This window comes from Gopherus flavomarginatus, chromosome 3 (genome assembly GCF_025201925.1).
Source record: "Gopherus flavomarginatus isolate rGopFla2 chromosome 3, rGopFla2.mat.asm, whole genome shotgun sequence".
NCBI lineage: Eukaryota > Metazoa > Chordata > Testudines > Testudinidae > Gopherus > Gopherus flavomarginatus.
In genome coordinates, this window is record NC_066619.1 from 179253341 (window position 1) to 179274829 (window position 21489).

General features: G+C 38.3%; 1 protein-coding gene across 13 annotated transcripts in view; it reads right to left on the bottom strand.

The window, feature by feature from the left end:
• LOC127046837 (bifunctional heparan sulfate N-deacetylase/N-sulfotransferase 4) overlaps positions 1-21489 on the bottom strand; it is a 256826-nt gene that overhangs the window by 154301 nt on the left and 81036 nt on the right. For 6 of the 13 annotated variants that reach the window (XM_050944411.1, XM_050944417.1, XM_050944416.1 and 3 more), the window contains exons 2-3: positions 11647-11858; positions 7558-8795 (exon numbers count right to left, since the gene is read on the bottom strand). In XM_050944411.1, coding sequence (XP_050800368.1) covers positions 7558-8538 — 981 coding nt within the window. In that variant the 5' untranslated portion in view covers positions 8539-8795; positions 11647-11858. Of the gene's footprint in view, positions 1-7557; positions 8796-11646; positions 11859-13475; positions 13567-20439; positions 20537-21489 lie in introns of those variants that run through there. The other 7 variants (XM_050944409.1, XM_050944408.1, XM_050944412.1 and 4 more) reach the window with 5 other exon arrangements.

A 21489-nucleotide genomic window follows, 5' to 3' on the forward strand; every position in this document is an offset into this window, starting at 1 on the left:
ATACAGAAACACTACAAAATTCTTTAGGAAAATCACAGCCTCTTGAAGATTTCCTCCTTCTGATATTTTCCTTTCCTACTGAGGAAGCTGTTCTAACTTGAGGGGTAAATTAGGCCCACAGGTACTTAACTGCATCACTCCTTGAGCATATTGAGAGATTATTCTCTAAACTTTTAATAATTGTTCTTTATTGTAAATTAACCAAAGTATACTCTGATTTTGATGTTATACTCATTAGCAAGCAGCCTGTTTCGAATGCTAATGTATTCCGGGAATGTCCTGTCTATAAATAAAGACTGATTTACATAGCAAGTATTTCTGAAATATCTTGAGAAACAAATCCTTACCTGCCAGCTGATTTAAAACTTTTTTTTAAAAAAGCCCTGAGGTTTAAATACAGCACACTAATGTGTGGTGGCATTAAGAATAATTTTATATGCAAATATCACTTATAAGTAAAACAAATCTCCTTTCTACAAGAAATACAAAGAATAAAAGTCACTTGATAGGGACATAGGTCCTGATCCTAAAGGTCCTAAAGACTGTGACTGAGTTCAATTGTTGTTGGATCGAGCCCATCTCACCTATAATGTTTTCTGGTCAGACTAATTAACAGAAGTTAATATTAATGCCTTTTTACCGGTCACTTGCATCTCAGTCTTTGGCTTGATTTGAAGCAGAAAGGGTTGCTTACCTTACCTGGCTTGCTGAATTATGCCCTCTTTGGTATTTGAGAACTCATTGTGGGATACATTCAGGTTCTGCAGAGACTGAACTTTGGCACTGATTTCAGGTACTAAGTAACTGCAATTCCCCAGTTGACTTCATTTGGATGTGTGGGTCCCCAATATACCCCTGAAAATCAGGTCATATATGTCTTATCTTGGGCACTAAAAATTGAGGCACCCAAATTCAGTGAGACATTGCTGAGAATTTAGTCAGAACTGTCCATAGTTATCCACCACATAACTGAAACATCTAATATTAGAAGTTACTCTTGAAAATCTGGGCTCACCTAACTCACTCAACAATGTGTTAGTGACAGAGTGGGGAATAAAATCCAGGTTCCTAGATTCTCAGCTCACTGCTCTAGCCACTGGACTACTTTTCTTGCCTGGGTAAATAACTCCATTAAAAGAAGATTGAGTGCTCCATTCTGACTTTTATTTGCTATGAATACTTTCTATGATTTTCCATAAATTTTCAACACTAGCCATAGGGTGCATATCATGCCTGGTATCTGCCCTGACCTGGTGGCCAGGCACCAACTAGAGTTTTGAATCCTACCTATTTTGGTTGTGATTCCCTACATGGTGATGCAAAAAACCCCATATTCAATTACCTTGTACTATCTGTTGAAAATGCAATGCCAGATGTGGATTGTTATATTGTTCCTTGTGCAGCACTTCAGAAATACAGGAGGAACACAGCATTTCATGAGAACATCTATTCAAATACAATCCATAAAGAGAAGAACTCCTGAATGTTTCCTTTTTTAAAAAGTCTAATATCTAGAAGACAGTAAACAAAGCCTCATTTTTGTCAAGATATAATACAAATCTCTATTCCTCTTGATGGATGCACACAAAAGAAGTAATGTACACTTTGGTGTCAATATAACCTTTTGGGGGAGGGAGGCAGGGGCAGTAAAGTGTTTTACACAGAACATGTTGGAATGCCAGAGCTACTTTTTCATCCTTCTGCTTCTCTAAGGCTGGGATTCCGCTCAAATGTCAGCATGCTGCTCTGGTGAACAGGGTAAGATCTGAACACCTTGCAAGCACTTCAGCTGTGGGCTACGTGAATTATGTTGTCTTTGATTCTGCAAATGTTTTCACATAATATTCCTGGTTAAACATTACCTTGGTCTGTGATCATAATGCACATACTCTTCTGTCACATGACATGAATGTAGTGTAGAGCATATGGGTTTTCTAAACAGTAAAATGCCAATTTTGCTTAATTTTATTTGTACTAGTATTTATTTTTTGCATGTGATGGCATCTGAAGAGAAACCCTATTATACAGCTCGCTCATCAAAAGTATAGCTAGTCAAAAGTGGGAAATAAATGGAAGAGGTCTGTTATTCTAAACAATGTGATATTTGTCAGGGCTGAGAGATGACTCAGCACTGTCAGTTTAAATTATATATAGCTCTCTTCTGTTTTAAATAGAGATGTGGAAGATTACAGGTAGAAATCATGTGTCATTTACGAAAGACAGTCAGGAGAACTACTATGGAATTATTAATTCTCTGGGCAATAGAAGAAGTTATTTTGGGCTTGACTACATGGGGAAGTTATTCTGAAATAAAGTAGGGTGTGAATTTAAAGTGCTGTTGCTATACTGGAATAACTATCCTTGTGGATACTCTTATTCAGCAATAAGAATCCTTTATTTTTCCAGTTTAGCTTAATCCACTTTGGAAATAGATTAAGCTAAATCAGAAAAGAAAAAGTCACTCTTTTTCTGGGATAAGAGTAGCCACACAGGGAGCTATTGCAGAATAGTTTACTCCATAGCAGCCATTCCAGTCAATTTCCCTGTGTAGAGAAGCCCTTAGTCACTGGATTTTAATGTGCATTTCCGCTCACTAAGCATCTAACACTATCTGATCTTACTACTGAACTAGTACACTCTGTAACTAGTAATGATTACAGCTGGGTGAAATTGTTCAGTCAAATAGTAAATTCAGTGAAAAATACAAATTTAATGCACCAAAACGTTGAGAATTTGAGTCAAATTCAGCAAATAGTTTTGGCAGAATAAAAAATGCAAAAAATTAAAGTCAGAATGGTTTGTTTTGACATTTCTGAATTGAAACATTTTGGTTTTTTCCTTCAAAATGAAATTTCATTTTGAAATTTGGTTAAAATTATTTTTTAAATAAAAAGATTTTAAAAAACCCATACCTAAAACCTAACAAAGTGAAAAACCAAAAAAGAAACAAAAATTGAGATGAACAAAAGGTTTTTTTCTATCTGAAATAAATTGTCTTTGTTTTTTGTTTCAGTAAAATAAAACCAAAAAGTTCTCTTTCATTTTAAAACAAACTGATTATTTTTGAAAAATTGAGAATTGAAAAGAAACAGTTATTTGCTCAGCTGTAGTAATGATCAAATCTCAAAAGGTCTGGAGTCGAGGGGCCTTTCCGTTGTCCACTGATGATCATAAAAGTTGGATACTGAGAAAGCGAGAGGATCAGCGAGTTATCCTAAGTGCCTATACACAAATGCAAGAAGCCTGTGAAACAAGCAGGGAGAACTGGAAGTCCTGGCACAGTCAAGGAATTATAATATGATTGGAATAATGGAGACTTGGTGGGATAAATCACATGACTGGAGTACTGTCATGGATGGATATAAACTGTTCACAAAGGGCAGGCAGAGCAGAAAAGGTGGGAAAGTTGAATTGTATGTAAGAGAGAAGTATGACTGCTCAGAGCTCCAGTATGAAACTGCAGAAAAACCTGAGAGGCTCTGGATTAAGTTTAGAAGTGTGAGCAACAAGGGGGATGTCATTGTAGGAATCTGCTATAGACCACCAGACCTTGGGGATGAGGTGGATGAGGCTTTCTTCAGGCAACTAACAGAAGTTACTAGTTCTCATGGAGGACTTCAATCACCTCGATATCTGCTGGGAGAGCAATATAGCAGTTCTCAGACAATGCAGGAAGTTTTTGGAAAGTGTAGGGGAGAATTTCCTGGTGCAAGTGCTGGAAGAACCAACTAGGGACAGAGCTCTTCTTGACCTGCTGCTCAAAAACAGGGAAGAATTAGTAGAGGAAGTGAAAGTGGATGGTAACCTGGGAGGCAGGGACCATGAGATGGTGGAGTTCAGGATTCTAACACAAGGAAGAAAGGAGAGCAGCAGAATACGGACCCTGGACTTCAGAAAAGCAGACTTTGACTCCTTCAGGAAACTGATGGGCAGGATCTCCTAGGAAAATAACATGAGGGAGAAAGGTGTCCAGGAGAGCTGGCTGTATTTTAAAGAATCTTTACTGAGGTTGTAGGAACAGACTATCCCAATGTGTAGAAAGAATAGTAAATATGGCAGGAGACCAGCTTGGCTTAACAGTGAAATCCTTGCTGATCTTAGACACAAAAAAGAAGCTTACAAGAAGTGGAAGATTAGACAAATGACCAGGGAGAAGTATAAAAATTTTGCTCAGGAATGAAAGAGTGAAATCAGGAAGGCCAAACCACACTTGGAGTTTCAGCTAGCAAGGGATGTTAAGAGTAACAAGAAGGGTTTCTACAGGTATGTTAGCAACAAGAAGAAGGTAAAGGAAAGTTTGGACTCCTTACTGAATGGGGGAGGCAACCTAGTGACAGAAGATGTGGAAAAAATTAATGTACTCAACGCTTTTTTTGCCTCTGACTTCACGAACAAGATCAGCTCCCAGACTACTGCACTGGGCAGCACAACATGGGAAGGAAGTGACCAGCCCTCTGTGGAGAAAGAAGTGGTTCAGGACTATTAGAAAAGGTGGACGAGCACAAGTCCCTGGGGCCGGATGCCCTGCATCTGAGGGTGCTAAAGGAGTTGGCGGATGTGATTGCAGAGCCATTATCTTTGAAAATTCATGGTGATCAGAGGAGGTCCCGGATGACTGGAAAAAGTCTAATGTAGTGCCCATCTTTAAAAAAGGGAAGAAGGAGGATTCGGGGAACTACAGGCCAGTCAGCCTCACCTCAGTCCCTGGAAAAATCATGAAGTAGGTCCTCAAGGAATCCATTTTGAAGCACTTAGAGGAGAGGAAAGTGATCAGGAACAGTCAGCATGGATTGACCAAGGCAAGTCATGCCTGACTAACCTAATTGCCTTCTATGATGAGATAACTGGCTCTGGATGAGGGAAAAGCAATGGATGTGTTATTCCTTGACTTTAGCGAAGCTTTTGATATGGTCTGTATGGGCTGGATGAATGCACTATAAGGTGGATAGAAATCTGGCTAGATTGTTGGGCTCAATGGGTAGTGATCAATGGCTCCATGTCTAGTTGGCAGCTGGTATCAAGTGGAGCACCCCAAGGGTCGGTCCTGGGGCCAGTTTTGTTCAATATGTTTGTTAATGATCTAGAGGGTGGTGTAGATTGTACCCTCGGCAAGTTTTCAGATGACACTAAACTGGGAGGAGTGGTAGATATGCTGGAGGGTAGGGATAGGATACAGAGGACCTAGGCAAATTAGAGGATTGGGCCAAAAGAAATCGGATGTGGTTCAACAAGGACAAGTGCAGAGTCCTGCACTTAGGATGGAAGAATCCCATGCACTGCTACAGGCTAGTGACTGAGTGGCTAGGCAGCAGTTCTGCAGAAAAGGACCTAAGGGTTACAGTGGATGCGAAACTGGATATGAGTCAACATTGTGCCTTTGTTGCCTAAAGGCTAATGGCATTTTGGGCTGTATAAATAGGAGCATTGCCAGCAGATCGAGGGACGTGATCATTCCCCTCTATTCGGCATTGGTGAGGCCTTGTCTTGAGTAGTGTGTCCAGTTTTGAGCCCCACACTACAAGAAGGATGTTGAATAATTGGAAAGAGTCCCGCAGAGGGCAACAAAAATGATTAGGGGGATGGAGCGCATAACTTATGAGGTGAGGCTGAGGGAACAGGGATTATTTAGTCTGCAGAAGAGAAGAATGAGGGGGGATTTGATAGCTGCTTTCAACTACCTGGAAGGGGGTTCCAAAGAGGATGGATCTAGATTGTTCTTAGTGGAGCAGATGACAGAACAAGGAGTAGTAGTCTCAAGTTGTAGCGGGGGAGGTTTAGGTTGGATATTAGGAAAATCTTTTTTCACTAGGAGAGTGGTGAAGCACTGGAATGGGTTACCTAGGAAGGTGGTGGCATCTCCTTCTTTAGAGGTTTTTAAGGTCAGGCTTGACAAAGCCCTGGCTGGGATGATTTAGTTGGGGTTTGTCCTGCTTTGAGCAGGGGGTTGGACTAGATGACCTTCTGAGTTCTCTTCCTACCCTGATATTCTATGATGCTATGATTGGACCCTGGTGTCAGCTTTGATAAGCATCCAAAAGCATGGCTGCCTGTTGCAATTATCTGAACTTTCTGGGTCTGCAAAACTGGCCTGCAAATGTCACAGGAGCAACTTTTGGGTGAAGTCTCAGTTCATCTGGTTCTGCTGCTGGCCCTGGCCAGGATACAGATCATAGAAAATGCATAAAATAAAAAAAATAATTTTAAAACATAATGAAATAAACTTAGGCCTTCATAAAAAGATTGTAGATAAAAGCTTGGTGTGTGTGGGGTGTGTGTGTGGGTGTGGGTGTGTGCGTGCTAATTGATTATGGAAGCATTTCAATGTTTACAAGAAAAAATCTCACTGTGTAGGGAATAGGGAACATACATTTGCAATAGCTCTAAAGTCTCTAATAGCCTCTATTAATATCATAATTTCCTTAATATGTGGACATTTAGACAATTCCAAAGGACCATTTAATTAGGAGTAATGCTACTGGTATCAATTCATCATTTTTAATTCTCAAAGATATTTCTAAGAATCTTCCTCTGTGGAATTTCACAGGACAAACATCCAGAGTGATAGGCCTTTGTATTGGAAACTTTGATAGTTAAATTGAAAAAAATAGAAAAAAAAGCCCCCAAACACAAAACACCAAAAATCCAGCCAATGAACATTCTAAATCAAGGGGAAAAACACAGTATATGATCATAACTACGGATGTACAAGTGTAAGGTGTAAAGGTATCTTTTCATCTTGTTTTGCGAAGCTTTAATTATGAAACTGCTATTAATGGCAAAGAGAGTTGTTCTTCTAAGCCTCATACATCAGAATGAGATTATACATTTTAATATTTCATAACTGCTTGGAATTTCTCTTTTGTTTTTCTAATACAAAGTGAAGTTATAAATAACAAACATCCTTTCTGGAAAGTTAACAAACTGCACAAACACCACTTTTTTTTTTTAAACCCAATAAAACTCTGGTTCAAAATAAATACCTGTCAATTGTGTGCATCTATCTATATGCAAATGTTTCCATATATATGATTATGTACATGCATTTGAACAGTATGTGCATGTACTGTGGATGTCAATTACAACAAATCTGCTGTCATTCAGGACTTGACGGTTCTTAGCAAGGTAAGCAATCAAAAAACACTGACACAATATTCAGACTAAAAGAAAACCTATGTTACCTGTAACACTAATAGGGTTAGTCATGGCTCAGCCACTAGAGGAAATATAGTAATAAACTGTTGAGCAGATCTGACATTAGTAGAGGGTAGCCCACATACAGAGTGACCAGTACATGCATGCTTATGTGTGAGAGTATATTTGAGCATGCATAGCTGTGCAGGTGAGTGGGGGACAGCCACTTTCAACCAGTTCCAACAATACAAAATGTAACAAAATTCTGATTGTGCTTTCAAATCCTGTTGGATTTATTTGTAACTTGGTTTCATTTCTATGAGACTGAGTCCTTCCAGGCCTCCTTTGCTCTTTCTCTATCTCTCTCCAGATATATTTGTGATTTGAGTCATTTATTTGAGATGCCATCCCCAGTTCTTGGCTTACCTTCACATCCTGGATGTTCATTCTTGTTCCCTCCTTTCCAACAAAGATGTCGTCTATATCGACAAGAATGTGCCTATCCAAGGACAATGTGAGCTTCTTCCCCGTCAAGAAAGAGATGGCATCTATAAAGATCAACTTGTGTAGCCAAAAGGTCAAGTTGTTTCCAAAAAGGACTCTCTGAATCCCATCATGAAGCCCCAAGTCTTGGATCACTGTAGCATACAGTGGAGCCTTAGGCAATGATGCTGGGACGGATCTGGAAGTCTGTAATTCAGTTAAAAGCACAGGTTGGAAGGTGGAGTGATTAAATAAGAAAACCGTCCAGTCTTCCCCAGGTAGTGGGCCTTTCTCAACCCTTGGTGCTTTTGTAATGTGCAGTAGAGGAGATTGAGAGTTTACAAAGCAATCTTTGAGGGCAACATTATTGTAAAGGTCTAGTGGAAATCCTTTTAATTTAATACTTGGTGAGCTGTTCTCATTCGCTTTATGAAAACCAATTATGCTAACACTGTATTCCACACAATATTTTTCCAGAAGCTCTCTATTCCATGAGTCCATGGACACATACTTTAAAATATTCTCGTATATAACAAGCATATATTTCCCTTTGCCGCTATCTGTAAGAGGAGGAATGTCACCTTTTCCAGGTGCAATCACCATATGGTACTGGAATCGACTAGACTCAAGGATGGCTATGATATCTTGTCCAAGCTGGGAGTACTGGCTCTCCACAAATAGCAAGACAATAGGGTCAGTATTAGATGGATCCATCGGCTTAGCAGTCTTCAGCTCCATGGACCTGTATGGTAAAAGTTTCAGGCCCTCGCACTCTGCTTCTCCAGTGGTTTCAGTTAGGGTCATCTCCTGCTTGTAGCCTGTATATAAGTAATAGGCGGAAATGACTATGCTTACTAAACAGAAGGTGGTTAAGAGAATTACCACTGTTCTGAAACTTCTACGAAGTTTCATAATAAGATTCATTTTTTGGAATACTTTCAATTAAAAACAAAGTTTTTGGCTTTATCCTCTTAAAGTGCCATAGCAGAGGGGACAAAAAATGGTGCTGGTACCACTCCCCAAATGTTCATGTGACCATTGCAATGCATTTATGAGGGGCTTTGAGGAGGTTATAAAGTTGTTAGAGCTCAAAGTCAAAGTATCTGGAAATCTAAATTGGAAGAGATCTTCTCTGAATGCAGTACTTGCAAAAAATCAATGGAGATGATGCTTAACATTATCTGCAACAAAGGGTGAAATTAGAGTAAGTAAAAACAAAATCCATAAAGCAATTAAAAATGTGTCTTAATTAAATAAGCTAGTAATTGATATGTGCAATCTGAGGAAGAGATTTATTGATTGTACAGTACTAGCTGATTGTCAGCTGCTTTTTTAGTAGTTAACTTTTTAAAAATATCTATTTAAGGTAACTTTCCAAAATGCTTGTGTTATGACATGAAATCTAAATACAGCACTATGAACAATGTTCATTCAGTCATTTCTTCTTTGCTAAAAAGATTTCTTGCAGTTGCAAGCAGGGATAACTTAGAATAATGGGATGAAATTAAGAAAAAGAAAAACTTGGACAGATTTATCAAATTGTGGCATAGTCTTCTGAAAGGAGATAGTGGAACTCCGGTGTTTTGAGACATTTCAAACTAGTCAAGACAAAGTATTAGAAAATGTGTAGTATGGAACCATCCTGTTGTTAGAGTGGGGATGGGCTAGAAGAATGAAGAGACTTTCTCTGTCAACCAATTTCTATGTATTTCTATATAGTTCTATGACTTAAGCAATCAGTGGAATTTACTCATGTGTACAAATATTTGCAGGATATGAATCCAAGTCTGCAGGCTTATATGAAGTTTTTCTTGAGTTATTAAAATGACAAACATAATTTTTAATGAATTAAAAATTATTGTTACCATCTAGACAACTCTAAAACAGCTAAAATAAATTTTACTAAACTCTTCTAAACAATTAAATCTTGTGTTGAGCTTAATACTGTTACATTTCACCTCAAAGGGTAATTTCCTGAAATGGTTACAAGCATCTAAATATGGGGCTTAAAATGAATGCAGGGCATTAATCTGTCTCTCTTCTATTATTAAATAGAAGATTGAGGTAAGAATTACATATGGGCCAGATTCACTGGACAGCTTTGTGTAATTCCTTACAGTGAAAAACTGGTTACACTATGCCAGTGGTTTTCAAGCTGTGTCTGCAGACCCCTTGAGGACTACAGGCTATGTTTAAGATTTCCAAAGGGGTCTGCAGCTCCACTTGAAACCCTTTAGGGGTCTGCAAATTAAAAAAGGTGGAAAACCACTATACTATGTAATTTTCCCACGGGAATTCTTTACAGCGTTTAAAGTGCATTTTAGAAACCTTATATACAGACATTTGCACCAGAAAGACTGTTGCAGCTTGAAGGATGGATGCAAAACAATTCTGGAAAATTAAAGAAATATTCTTTACAGTGAACCATCCACAGACATTTTATCACATTTGAGTTTGTCAGTCAAGGAGTACACAATGAAGTTGGGAGGGCTTTGGGGGTTGTTTTTCAAAAGTGGAAAGGTGAAAAAAACAACAGAAAAAATAGATGATTTTGTTTGATGGGCTTAAATAAGGATAAGTGAGCATCTTCTCTTCCTGAATTATTTATACTGTTTGCCCACTGTAACAATGTAAGGTTGTAAACATGGATTATTTTAAAGTGCTAAGAATTAACATTCCTTTTACAGAAGACCTGTTAGTTGACAGATCTTCATTTGTAAAACTAGACTGCAGAATAAAGATGGGAACTTAAATATTTGAGATTTCTGGAAAACTTTTAAATCTAAACCTGAGGAAATGTAATAAACATAATATATGGGAAATTGCTAACGGTATGTTTATCTAGTAATGGTGTGCCATCATGAGGGGCCTTTTCTGATTGTAGTAAACATAAATAACATAAAGGAAGGGTATTAATGCTCTTTTAAACATTTTTCTTTGGCTATCATACTGGTATCCGATATCGCACCTCTTCTGACATCCAATTGTTACACTACTTTTCTGATGTAAGAATTCACGGGAAAGGCTCAACAAAAGAGATAAACAAAGTCATGGGGATAAACTCTGAATAAAAAAGTCTGCTTGTTCAGTAATGCACTACTCAGCATCAGTATAGAAATCAGAATTTGACCCATAGAATTTAGAGATAGAAAACACCTACAAGGGAGGTCATTATGTCCATTCCTCTGCCAGTGTAAGATTTTCTCTAAAGTATATTCTTGAGTCAGAGGCTTGCTGCTGCACTCTTCATATTCTTTCATGCTTTGTCATAGTGTGCCAGCAGCAGAACAATCATTGATTCAAGTTTATGTCACAGATCCACTAGCAAACAATAGCAAGAAAGATATTCCGGTTTATTCTAGTGCAGAGTTTTTGAATGGACATATCCCCAAATAATAATTAATCAATAATAATTAATTAAAGAAATCCTACTAATAAACAAGATAATAATCAAGATAATTATAAGAGTAATAAATGCTTCTTTATTGCTTGCTTTATTGGTTTTGAGGTTCAAGGTGATTTAATCTCAAAAGAGCCAGTTAATTTTTTTTATAAAAAGATAAAGTCAGATCAATGGAAACTGTCTTTATGAGGCTGTATTTCAATTCTGGGACTTTGGTGACATGGATGAATCACTCATGTCTGACTCTTGGAGTTTATCACATCACTGTAATCTTTCTGGGGAATTACATCGTCATTGTGGGTGTACACAGACCATAAAATAAAATAGCTAATGCCTACAACTTTTGGTTTTGGAGATATTTTGAAATGAAAAAATACTTGGACTTCACATCATGTATTTTCTTTCAACACTAGAGGGCAATGTTTTCTTGCTTTTGCCAGACAAAGAATGGCAGCACCTGTTATCCACCAGGACAGCTTACAAAACAAATGGAGCTGCAATCAAGCTGAGTCCAAAAAGGTCACAGCAATCTGTACCAGCAGGTAAAACACCTTATTTTAGACTTTAGTGCAAAAGCAATATAATTTAAGTGCTAATAAATCTGATCCTACAAAAGGTTTTATACTTACTAAATTTCTTAGTCCACTTCTATAGCCCAGGTGACTAGCATGCAATTAGTAGATCTACATTTTCTCCTTTTTTCCCCTCAGCTTTTTTTCCTCTTGTGTCCCTCAGGTACTGGAATTATAAAGTGTCAAAATAATACGTTTGGTGAGATTGATCATTATCATTTTGCTTTGCGGTAGCACCTAGTAGTAGGTCCGAGTCATGGTCCAGGATCCTATTGTGCAAGACAATGTACAGAAACAGAACAAAAAGACAGTCCTTATCCCAAAGACTTTACAATCTAAACACAAAAGATAAAATCCCATCTGAACGAAATATTAGTATCTCAGTCTAATCTAATCCACTCCATCTATCAATGTTGTTATAAACATTGAATAAATGTTTTTAAATTACCCGTACATATATATTTATTAAATAAAGGTATTCATTCTAATCCGGATAGCACTTGGAGCAAGTTTCAATTCTAGGTTTGGGAACGTTGTTAGATTTGTTCTTTGGAACTGTTAATATTGTTCAGTAAGAAGTAGTGCAACATAATTAAAGTCTATGAAAGTAAATCAGTTATACTAACCCATTGGGGGCGATTTTCTAAGGCAAAACTGGGACTTGGGAACTGCCATTTGGGCATTTGAAACTCTCCCCTTTATGGTTCAACAACTTCATATGCATTCAGCACTTCAGTTTTTCTGGGAGTATCTTTATACTGTATGAATCTATTATAGCACTGAAAAACTTGAAAATAGATGTCCAAATCAAGCTTTATTTAGTATAATTTAGTATTACTGATCCAGTTTCATTTTAGAGTCCAATTTCTGAGATCCAGTGGGCCCTCAGCTCTGACTGAATTAACTGATGATCCACCTTGCTGGATAGGGTCCAAATTTTGGTACACTGATCAAGGAAACAAAGTAATATTCACTCAGAACAAATCTTCAATGATGCAGAGTCCTTGTGCTGGCTCTTCGTACCAGATGAATTTTACCTAGAGAGCTGACTTCTACACTGTCATATTTTGCATTGACAAGTTCATGTGCTAATACTGTAATTTTTCATTTGTCTCAGAAATACTAAATATACTGGCAATATGTAGTATGCAGTACCATTGAAGACTCTGGCCTGGTCTACACTAAAGCGTGTTTGCTGTTATAGCTATATTGGCAAACACTCATCATGTGCATGCATCTTATACCAGCAAAAGTGTTCTTTACCTGATAAAGTCGATATAAGTTCCCCAAATGAAATAAGCTGGTGAACTGCATCTACACTAGGGCTTGTAATGTAGGCCTATTAAACACAATGGTTAATGTACGTTAGCCTATTCATCACAGTGAACTTGACCCACTTAAACCAGGGCTAAATTTGGCCCCAACAAGGATCATTAACAAGACATACAATGCATAAAACATAAACCAGTAAATGTTCTTAACAAGAAAATGATTTTTGAGCTGTATACATCATTAAGCTTTAGTTCATTTATTGCCCAAACTGCAAAATTTTGGAACCAGATTTCAAATCTCCCAAATTTCAGGAGTGGTGTAAGATGTTTGTTCATCCCTTTGGAACCAGATTTCAAATCTCCCAAATTTCAGGAGTGGTGTAAGATGTTTGTTCATCCCTTTGTATAGGGATGGACATGAAATCCTGGAATCCTACACTCCCCTCAAATCAAGCGGTAAGGATAGAGGTCTTCTCTCCCAGGTTATGTTGCCATCAGGTTGATATGGGTGAACACAAAGGGAAAGCCAAAGGACCAAGCAGGAGATAAGTACTAGAGGTAGTATGGGTCACGGTTAATAACATGCCCATTTCTTGTTGACACAAAAATCTTTACATGACAGAATAGATATTATGGGGGTTTGGTCTGGAAATGCTTCAGAAACATCTTTTTCTCATAATATTTTGGAACTTCCATTTCCATTTCTAGTAGGAATCCAGATTTATATGAAAAATAAGGAAACAAGATAAGTGAATTGTTCAACCTCAAAAATAAAAAAGTTTGGTTCAGGAGTTTATTTTTCCTTCTGAGGGCAAATATTAAATTTGTATAAACCCAACTCAATGTCCCTAATTATCTGTTCAACAATCCCTCATTTAAAAGCACTTACACTCCTTTATTTAGACAAACTAACCACAATGGTCTAGTGGTTCAGTACAAAAGATAAGTGAACTGGTTTGATAAAAGAGGTACATACTGAATCATTCCTTCTTAAACATAAACCCAAAATTCAAACCAAATTCCAAGTCTGAAAAAAAATTAATTAGATTTTTTATGTTATTTTTCATTGTTTTGAGCCTCTGGTCTCTTGGAATACAGCAGCTTTTGTAAGTGGAAGTACCAGAAATCTCACAAATGAGGAATTTCCAAACTCTGGAGATCTGGATGAGCTTCCATTATGCAGCTGAACTTTCACATGCTCTTCACGCAGCGCACAGTCAACTTGCGGAACTCTTTACCTGAGGAGGTTGTGAAGGCTAAGACTATAACAGCGTTTAAAAGAGAACTGGATAAATTCATGGTGATTAAGTCCATAAATGGCTATTAGCCAGGATGGGTAAGGAATGGTGTCCCTAGCCTCTGTTTGTCAGAGGATGGAGATGGATGGCAGGAGAGAGATCACTTGATCATTGCCTGTTAGGTTCACTCCCTCTGGGGCACCTGGCATTGGCCACTGTCGGTAGACAGATACTGGGCTAGATGGACCTTTGGTCTGACTCAGTATGGCCATTCTTATGTTCTTATTCAAAACAATGTTTTTGCGATTCATCAATCACTAATTGTGTAGATGTTTTATGAACACTGCTTTGCTAGAAAGTGTTTTAGCAGCTCTCACAAGACTGATCACAAGCTCACCAGCTTGCATATAGAAAGATGTTGCCTACAAAGGCAGATCCTCAGCACGTAGAAATTGTCATAGCTCAACTGACTTCAGTTACTTCCTTATGACAATTTACACCACCCGAGGATTTACCCTTGTAGCATAATTCCTTCTCTTGATTTAAGTAAATTTAGACTCCACTTGTCATTTGAAACACCCAATTTTAGTAATTGTTTTCAGTGATTAGGGGTTTCTATAGTCAATGTATAATTTCTTGCTTTTTTAGAAAAGCAGACAATTTGCCAGGGTCATGGCTAATTATCATTGGATACAAAGCAAACAATGTATAATTCTCATGGAATGAAAAGTGGCAGGAATCTGTGCCTGGAAGAGCTATTGGAAGCAATGAACACTTGACCCTTTTGACTCTGCTCACTAGTTTTTAGTAGCTCTAGTTTTTACAGATGTTTTTAATCAGAGTTTTGTGAAAAAATTCTTTGCAGTAGAGAGACTGCCAAAAATTGTGTTTATAAAATGTTTTTGCATATATCTTTTAAAATATTTGATTGTTTGTTTGTTTATTTATTTATTGAATGAATGACAAAGAAAACTGGACAGATTAGGAGATATGGACCTTTTGCCTCCATATTGCTAGTCTGAATTTAATTTAGGCTGATTTGTGTCCAAAATCTAGAACCATCTGATGGATGTTAAGTGACACATACAAAGTTAATAGCTCATCTCACTCCACCTTCCAGTGAATACCTTCTCCAGCAATGGCCTTGTTAGTAGACTCAGCCCTTGAGCCCTTTTGGGTTTGTTTTGAAGCATATTGATGGTTTAGTTTGGGAAAGTTTACCTTGTCATTGCCTGTGCTCTATGTCACAGTTCAGGACTCTCAGGCTTCCAGCTGTGCAGCCATTTCCATTCTGCATGGAGATCCACCTCTCTCTCCCTTCTGACCAGGGTATTTCCAGGCTGCACAGTTCCCTGACTTCACTAAGTTATTCCCAGCACAGAAAGGTTGCCCAAGGACAACTGCTTGCTTTCTGATCAGAGATATTTAACAAGTGCAACTACTACAATTATCAGGTATCACGCAGCACTTCCTATGCAAGCCTGCATTATTCTCAAAATAAAAAGCATTACAGATAAAATATATTAAAAATAATAAAATAACCTTTTACACACTTACTAATACTTACACACTTGCTAATAAGCTTACCAGAGTTAACCCTAACATGGATTATGGAAGGAGCAGTCCTTCAACTTTCCACCTAATGGTAGTCCTTGTGGTTACAGCCTAATTATAGATTTAGCTCAGAACAAGTGTCCATTCTTATGGGACCTCAGTAGATCCAGTCCTTGCAACCTTGCCCTAAGCATCAAGACCTTCTATGGACCAAGGGTCCTGTCTGTTTGGTGGATCTGGAAGAACGCACTGAACCAGTTTAAAACTAGACTATTTATCCAAAATGCCCTTCTTTGTGATGGTCTCTGAAGAATCAAATTTGAACTAGTATATTGTGCACTTTTCCAACCTCTTTGTAGATGCTAAAACCTAAGTGGATTTGCCTGCTGTTCTTCTGTTTACCTTTTCCATGGAAATACATACAAATCCACAAAATTAAGCCTGGTTCAATAAGGTTTAACTTAATTCAATAAAGTTTCTCTTGCTTCCACAAGGTTTGTTGCCAACATTAGAGGATATTTTCAGTCTATCACACTCTACCTACCCTGTGAATAAATAGATGGCTCCTGCTTAGCGGTAACATTTTAATAAGAATCATCCCTATTATTCTTCCTTCAGTAATTTTGAAAGGTCTGCAAATACCCACAGCTGACTTATAACTACGCCCAGCTCCTTGAACACATGTTCTAGATGTGCTGTCATAACAGCAGGTCAGCTAATATAATTCCTTCTCATTAATTCAGACCTGATCTACAATTGCTGACTAAGTGGCCTTTTCTTTCCTCCTATTGATGCATTTAGACACGTAACCATAATCAGCACTAAAGTGTGCACAGAAATTCCTCATCTATCAATGGGAGACTTCCACAAATATGTACTTGGAAGATCAGAAATAAAGTTCCATCTTTTGCTGGTGCCTCCAAAATCCCTTTCTTTGATACTGAAGTTATGTTTGATTCACTGTAATAAAATCATAGAAATACAAAAATTAGATCTAGATAGCCCCTCTTATGTCCTCTAGTCAATTGCCTCATGTAGCATTGTTACCTACTACATTTCTCCAGTCTAGTTTAAAATTAATCAAGTGCTGGGGCTTTTATCACTTCTTTTGGAAGACTATTTTACAGTTAGAATAGACCTCAGTGTTAGAATATGTGTACTGATGTTCAGCCTAAAATTTCCCTTTACTTACTTTGACTCCACTACTTTCAGTCACAGTCCTTTGGATCACCCTTAAAATTCCTTTATTTGGTGTTTATACATGTCCAATCGTTGTTCCAGATTATCATAGTCATTTCCTGTTAGTTGTTTTTGGCCAAGCTGAGACACATTTAGTTATAAGTAAGGCCCTACTTCATTTGTGATATTGCAGAAATTGTGGATCCCACAATATTAGGCTTCCACTGTAATTTTTATTTTAATCAGCTTACTTTGCACAATCCACAATTTCACATACACTTTTGTGACTCTCACTATTAGTTCAGTAGAGCCTCATTTATCTGAGCTGATAGTGTCTGAGGCTCTGGCTGTCAGCCCTGGGCGACTGGGGCTCAGGATGTCAACTCAGTGCATGGCGGGGCGTCCACTGTCAGCCCTGTGCATTAATGACTGTATTATAGTTGTAGTAAAATGTACGGTTATAAAAAAAGAGCAAGTATGACATAATAGTTGAGTGTTTATATTGTTCCAGCAATTTTTTTCTTAAACAAATAGGTCTTCTCTGGCTTTTCCAAATTGCTGCAATTGATAGAGATCCATTATTGCTTTTCCTTGATTTTCCACAACTTGTCTGCAACTCAGCCACAATTATTTGACAATCATCCTGCAGTTCAAGTAGGGCCTTAGATATAAGATTTTCTCACAAGTCACTGTCTGTAGCTAATTTTTTGTTGATTTTCTTTGACTTTCTCCCAATTTGTAAATATCTTTCAGGAATTCAGATTCCTAGAAGTGGAGAGTGTGGTTTCTAAGTGTAGTTTCAGCATGACCCAATACAGAGAAGCAATACCACTTCCCTGATCTATGATAGGATTCCTCTGCAGGCTAACATCACAAGGGAGCAAATACAGAAGGCCTTACTCATGTTCTATTCAGTTGTAACATAAGCAAAGCTCCTATTGATTTTAATAGGCTCCACATCTTGAGTTCATCATCAGGCAAACACCATTCAGGATTTGACTCTTTGGCCAAAACAGTCTCTCTAATTCCTTTTGAGCCAAAGGCTGCAGCCTTCTCTTGAGTACTACTAAAAATAAATAATACTACTTTGCACTTATGTAACATCTTCCTTCTGGTGGTCCCAAAGTGCTTTACAAATATTAATCAATTTATGCCCACAACACAGTGTGAGGCAGACAAACATAGGCGCCGACTCTGTGGGTGTGCCAGGGCTGGAGCACCCATGGGGAAAAAATGGTGGGTGCTGAGCACCCACCAGCAGCCTCCCATCAGCTCTTCCCCACACCCTCCAGTGCATCCTACGCACCGGCGGCCCCATGGATCAGTGCCTCTTCCTCCCTCCCAATGCCTCCAGCCTGTCACAATCAGCTGTTTCATGGCATTCAGGAGGCTCTGGGGGGAGGGAGAGGAGTGAGGAAGTGGCATGCTTGGGGGATGGGGCAGAACTGGGTGGGAAGAGGCAGGGCAGGGGTCGGGGAAAGGGTGGAGGCCTTGAGGGAAAGGGTGGAGTTGGGGGTCAAGCACCCCCGAGCATTTTGGAAAATCAACGCCTGCGCAGACAAATATTTTTACCCACATTCCCATTGGGTGTGTGAATATCACTGGCACCTAAATTTGGATTTAGGCACCTAGGGAGGACGTTAGGTGCCTATATCCCTTTGTGAGTATAGCCCTAAGTGACTTGCCCCAGGTCACAAAAATGACTGTGATAGAACCTGAACTAGAGCATTGTTCCTGTGACTCCCAGTCTTGTGTGACTACAGGATCAGGCCCAGTATATTACTTGTCTGGTCTCACTGATGTTTACAAAATCTGCAAATTTAATTAACATGCTGTTTACCATTTCTCTACTCATATCACTGATGTTGTTGAATAAAAATGGGTTTAATGCTATTCCATGGAGCAAGCCACAGGACAGCCCCCCTGACCTGAGAGAACACTTTTAATCATCTCACTTTCATAATGACTCTTCAGCCACTTTTCAGTACGTTTCAATTCTGCAATGGAAGCTAATTTGATTTAATTTCATTTTGCAAGTAAGATTTGGTGAAACACTGTATCAAGGGCTTTGTTAAAGTCCCTTGTCTACTAATTTTGTAATTCTGTCAACTAAACAATCAGGTTTGTGTAGCATGATTTGCTTTTTTAATTGTCAAGAGACCTGCACTAATGCAACATTACGATTGCCCTGTTAGCAATTCCAAGAGTCAGGCAATGCAAATGTTGAGATTCAAGCAGCAACTTTAACTCATCCATATATGCTGTATATATTATGGTATACATCTGATGACATAAAGAGTACCATACTACAAGCTAAAAAATTAAGAAGAGTAGGACTATATAAATATTATTCATGGTTCCATTAGCCTCTAAATAACTACTGACCTCTTAATATTTGTTCTGGTATTTTAATAAGGTTTGCCAGATTTGCTTGATAATTATTGAAAGGACCACTGGTTTTTTTTTTCCTGCTGAAGATCTTTGACATGATAATAGATAACTCCTTTCTCCATCAGAGTAGCAAATAAATAAAGCTGGTACTTTTGTGCATAGACTCAAACTTTAAGGCCAGAAGGGACCTTCATGCTCATCTAGTCTGACCTCCTGCACATTGCAGGCCACAGAAACTCACCCGCCACTCCTATAGTAGGCCCATAACCTCTAACTGACTTGCCGAATACCTTAAATCTTGCGCTCCAAGGCACACAGTTATGTGTCCTCTTTGGACAGTATCAAGAATGCTCAGGTTTAGTGCCTTCTTAACAGAAGTAAAACCACTGGCTCAGTCCCCACTTTCTTCTTTTATCTACTCTTCAGTGGCTTCTCGGGTTTTTGTTTACCTGTTGCTTAGAGATCTACATCTAAAGATATTTCTAACCTTGGAAGACATCTGAGGTACCCTCTGCTGTATATCCATGACCATATATTTCAGTGTCTAACCTGGTCTGGATTATATATGTCCTGTCATAATTAGCTGTTGTGAAGAAAGTTTGATGTGACTATATCCCTAGTATAAACTAGGCTACTGAACTTCTGTCACATAGTAATGACCTATCACCACTACTGACCAGGATGATTTAAAAACAGATAGGAAAGGCTCTATATACTACTATAAATCTTTAGAATAACATATTCCCTCAAGAAATGCCAGGGACATTTAGAGGGAAGAGGGAAATTTAGAGGAAAATTTGTGCTCAGGTTAGATCCCAGAGTGTTCTGGAGCTGGTTCACCGGTGGGTGTCATAGGTGGCTTTCCACTGCTTTTCTGTCTTTCGAATCCTAGATTCTGCAAGGAGTTGAACCAGCCCCCAGCACAAGTTAAAGCAGTCTCAGGGATGCTCTAACTTGTGCTAATGGATAACAGTTTCCAAATGGCCACTCCACTGGTCAGTTTCATTGGAGCACATTGTGTCCTCCCATCTTCTCCTCCACCTGAAACCTGCTATATGTTAGGTTTTGCTGGAACAAGAGGGGCTCATAGAGGCTTGGCTAAGGGAAACTTCAGGGATCTGCCCTAAAACAGCAGTGCTGAGGGGCAACAGTGCAGATGGGAATTAAAAAGGCCCAATACCTCACTAAGATATTGTAGCAATGACCATGTGACATACCTCATGCAAAGCAGGTTCAGTGGGAATGATTTAAAGACAGGGAACCTGATGCTCTTCTCACACCAGTTTTTCATCCAAGTAACTCTCCTGATGTGCTCTATAAGAGAGAGTCAGACCCATGGTTTTAGTCTTGCTCAAAATATAGTGGATTTTATCAGACCCTTAATATTACTTGCATGATTGTTTTGGGGCAAGAATTTAAGGTCATATTATACTTTCCTATATAACTTTTCCATGGATTCTAGAATACCTTTTTCTATGTTGATAATATACTACTGCCTTTTAACTCTCCACCGGAACCACTTGTGTCTCTCGGTGTTACAATTGTCTGTAAAACTAATCTGGGCAGTAAGAATGTAAAACTTCATAGTGTACTAAAAATATTACAATACCCAAGAAACTACATTTCACTTTACAATATTAATTATTGCAAACATTGCCAAGTACACATAAGGTTGACATGATTGTCTGAGGAAGTTTTATGCAAGATTCTAATTTAACTTAGATTTGTCATCTTATAACTTTTGCATGACCATGCTTTGTGTAACTGGAGAAAAGATATCTTGCAGTTAGACCACAAGACTGGAAGTTAGGACCTCTGGGTTCCGTTGCCAGCTCTGATACTGGCTACTTATACGTCCTTGGATACATCACAATTTTTTTTCAGTTCTTCAGTTTTCTCATCTGTAAAATGGAGATAAGGACATTTACCTAAACCCCTTTGAGATAATTAATACTTCGGCTCAAATGTGCTTGATAATTGCAAATTGTTATGACAAAATAATCTATTTCAACTAAGCAATGCTCAGAATGCATATTTTTACATGTGCAGTCAAATGGCGCATATGGTACTTGTTTTCTTTTCTTACTATTATTATTTGTTTAGTTCAGTTTCCATGTATTTATTTCTGCTACAGTTAAATTGGGTTTCTCTGGGACTGGGACTCCACTAGGTACACCAAGTGGAAGATCTCTTTTGAGATTTCTGATGGAAATATAACAAGTTCCAGGGATATTCTGGTTAAATTTGAACTCTGAAGAAAAAACCCC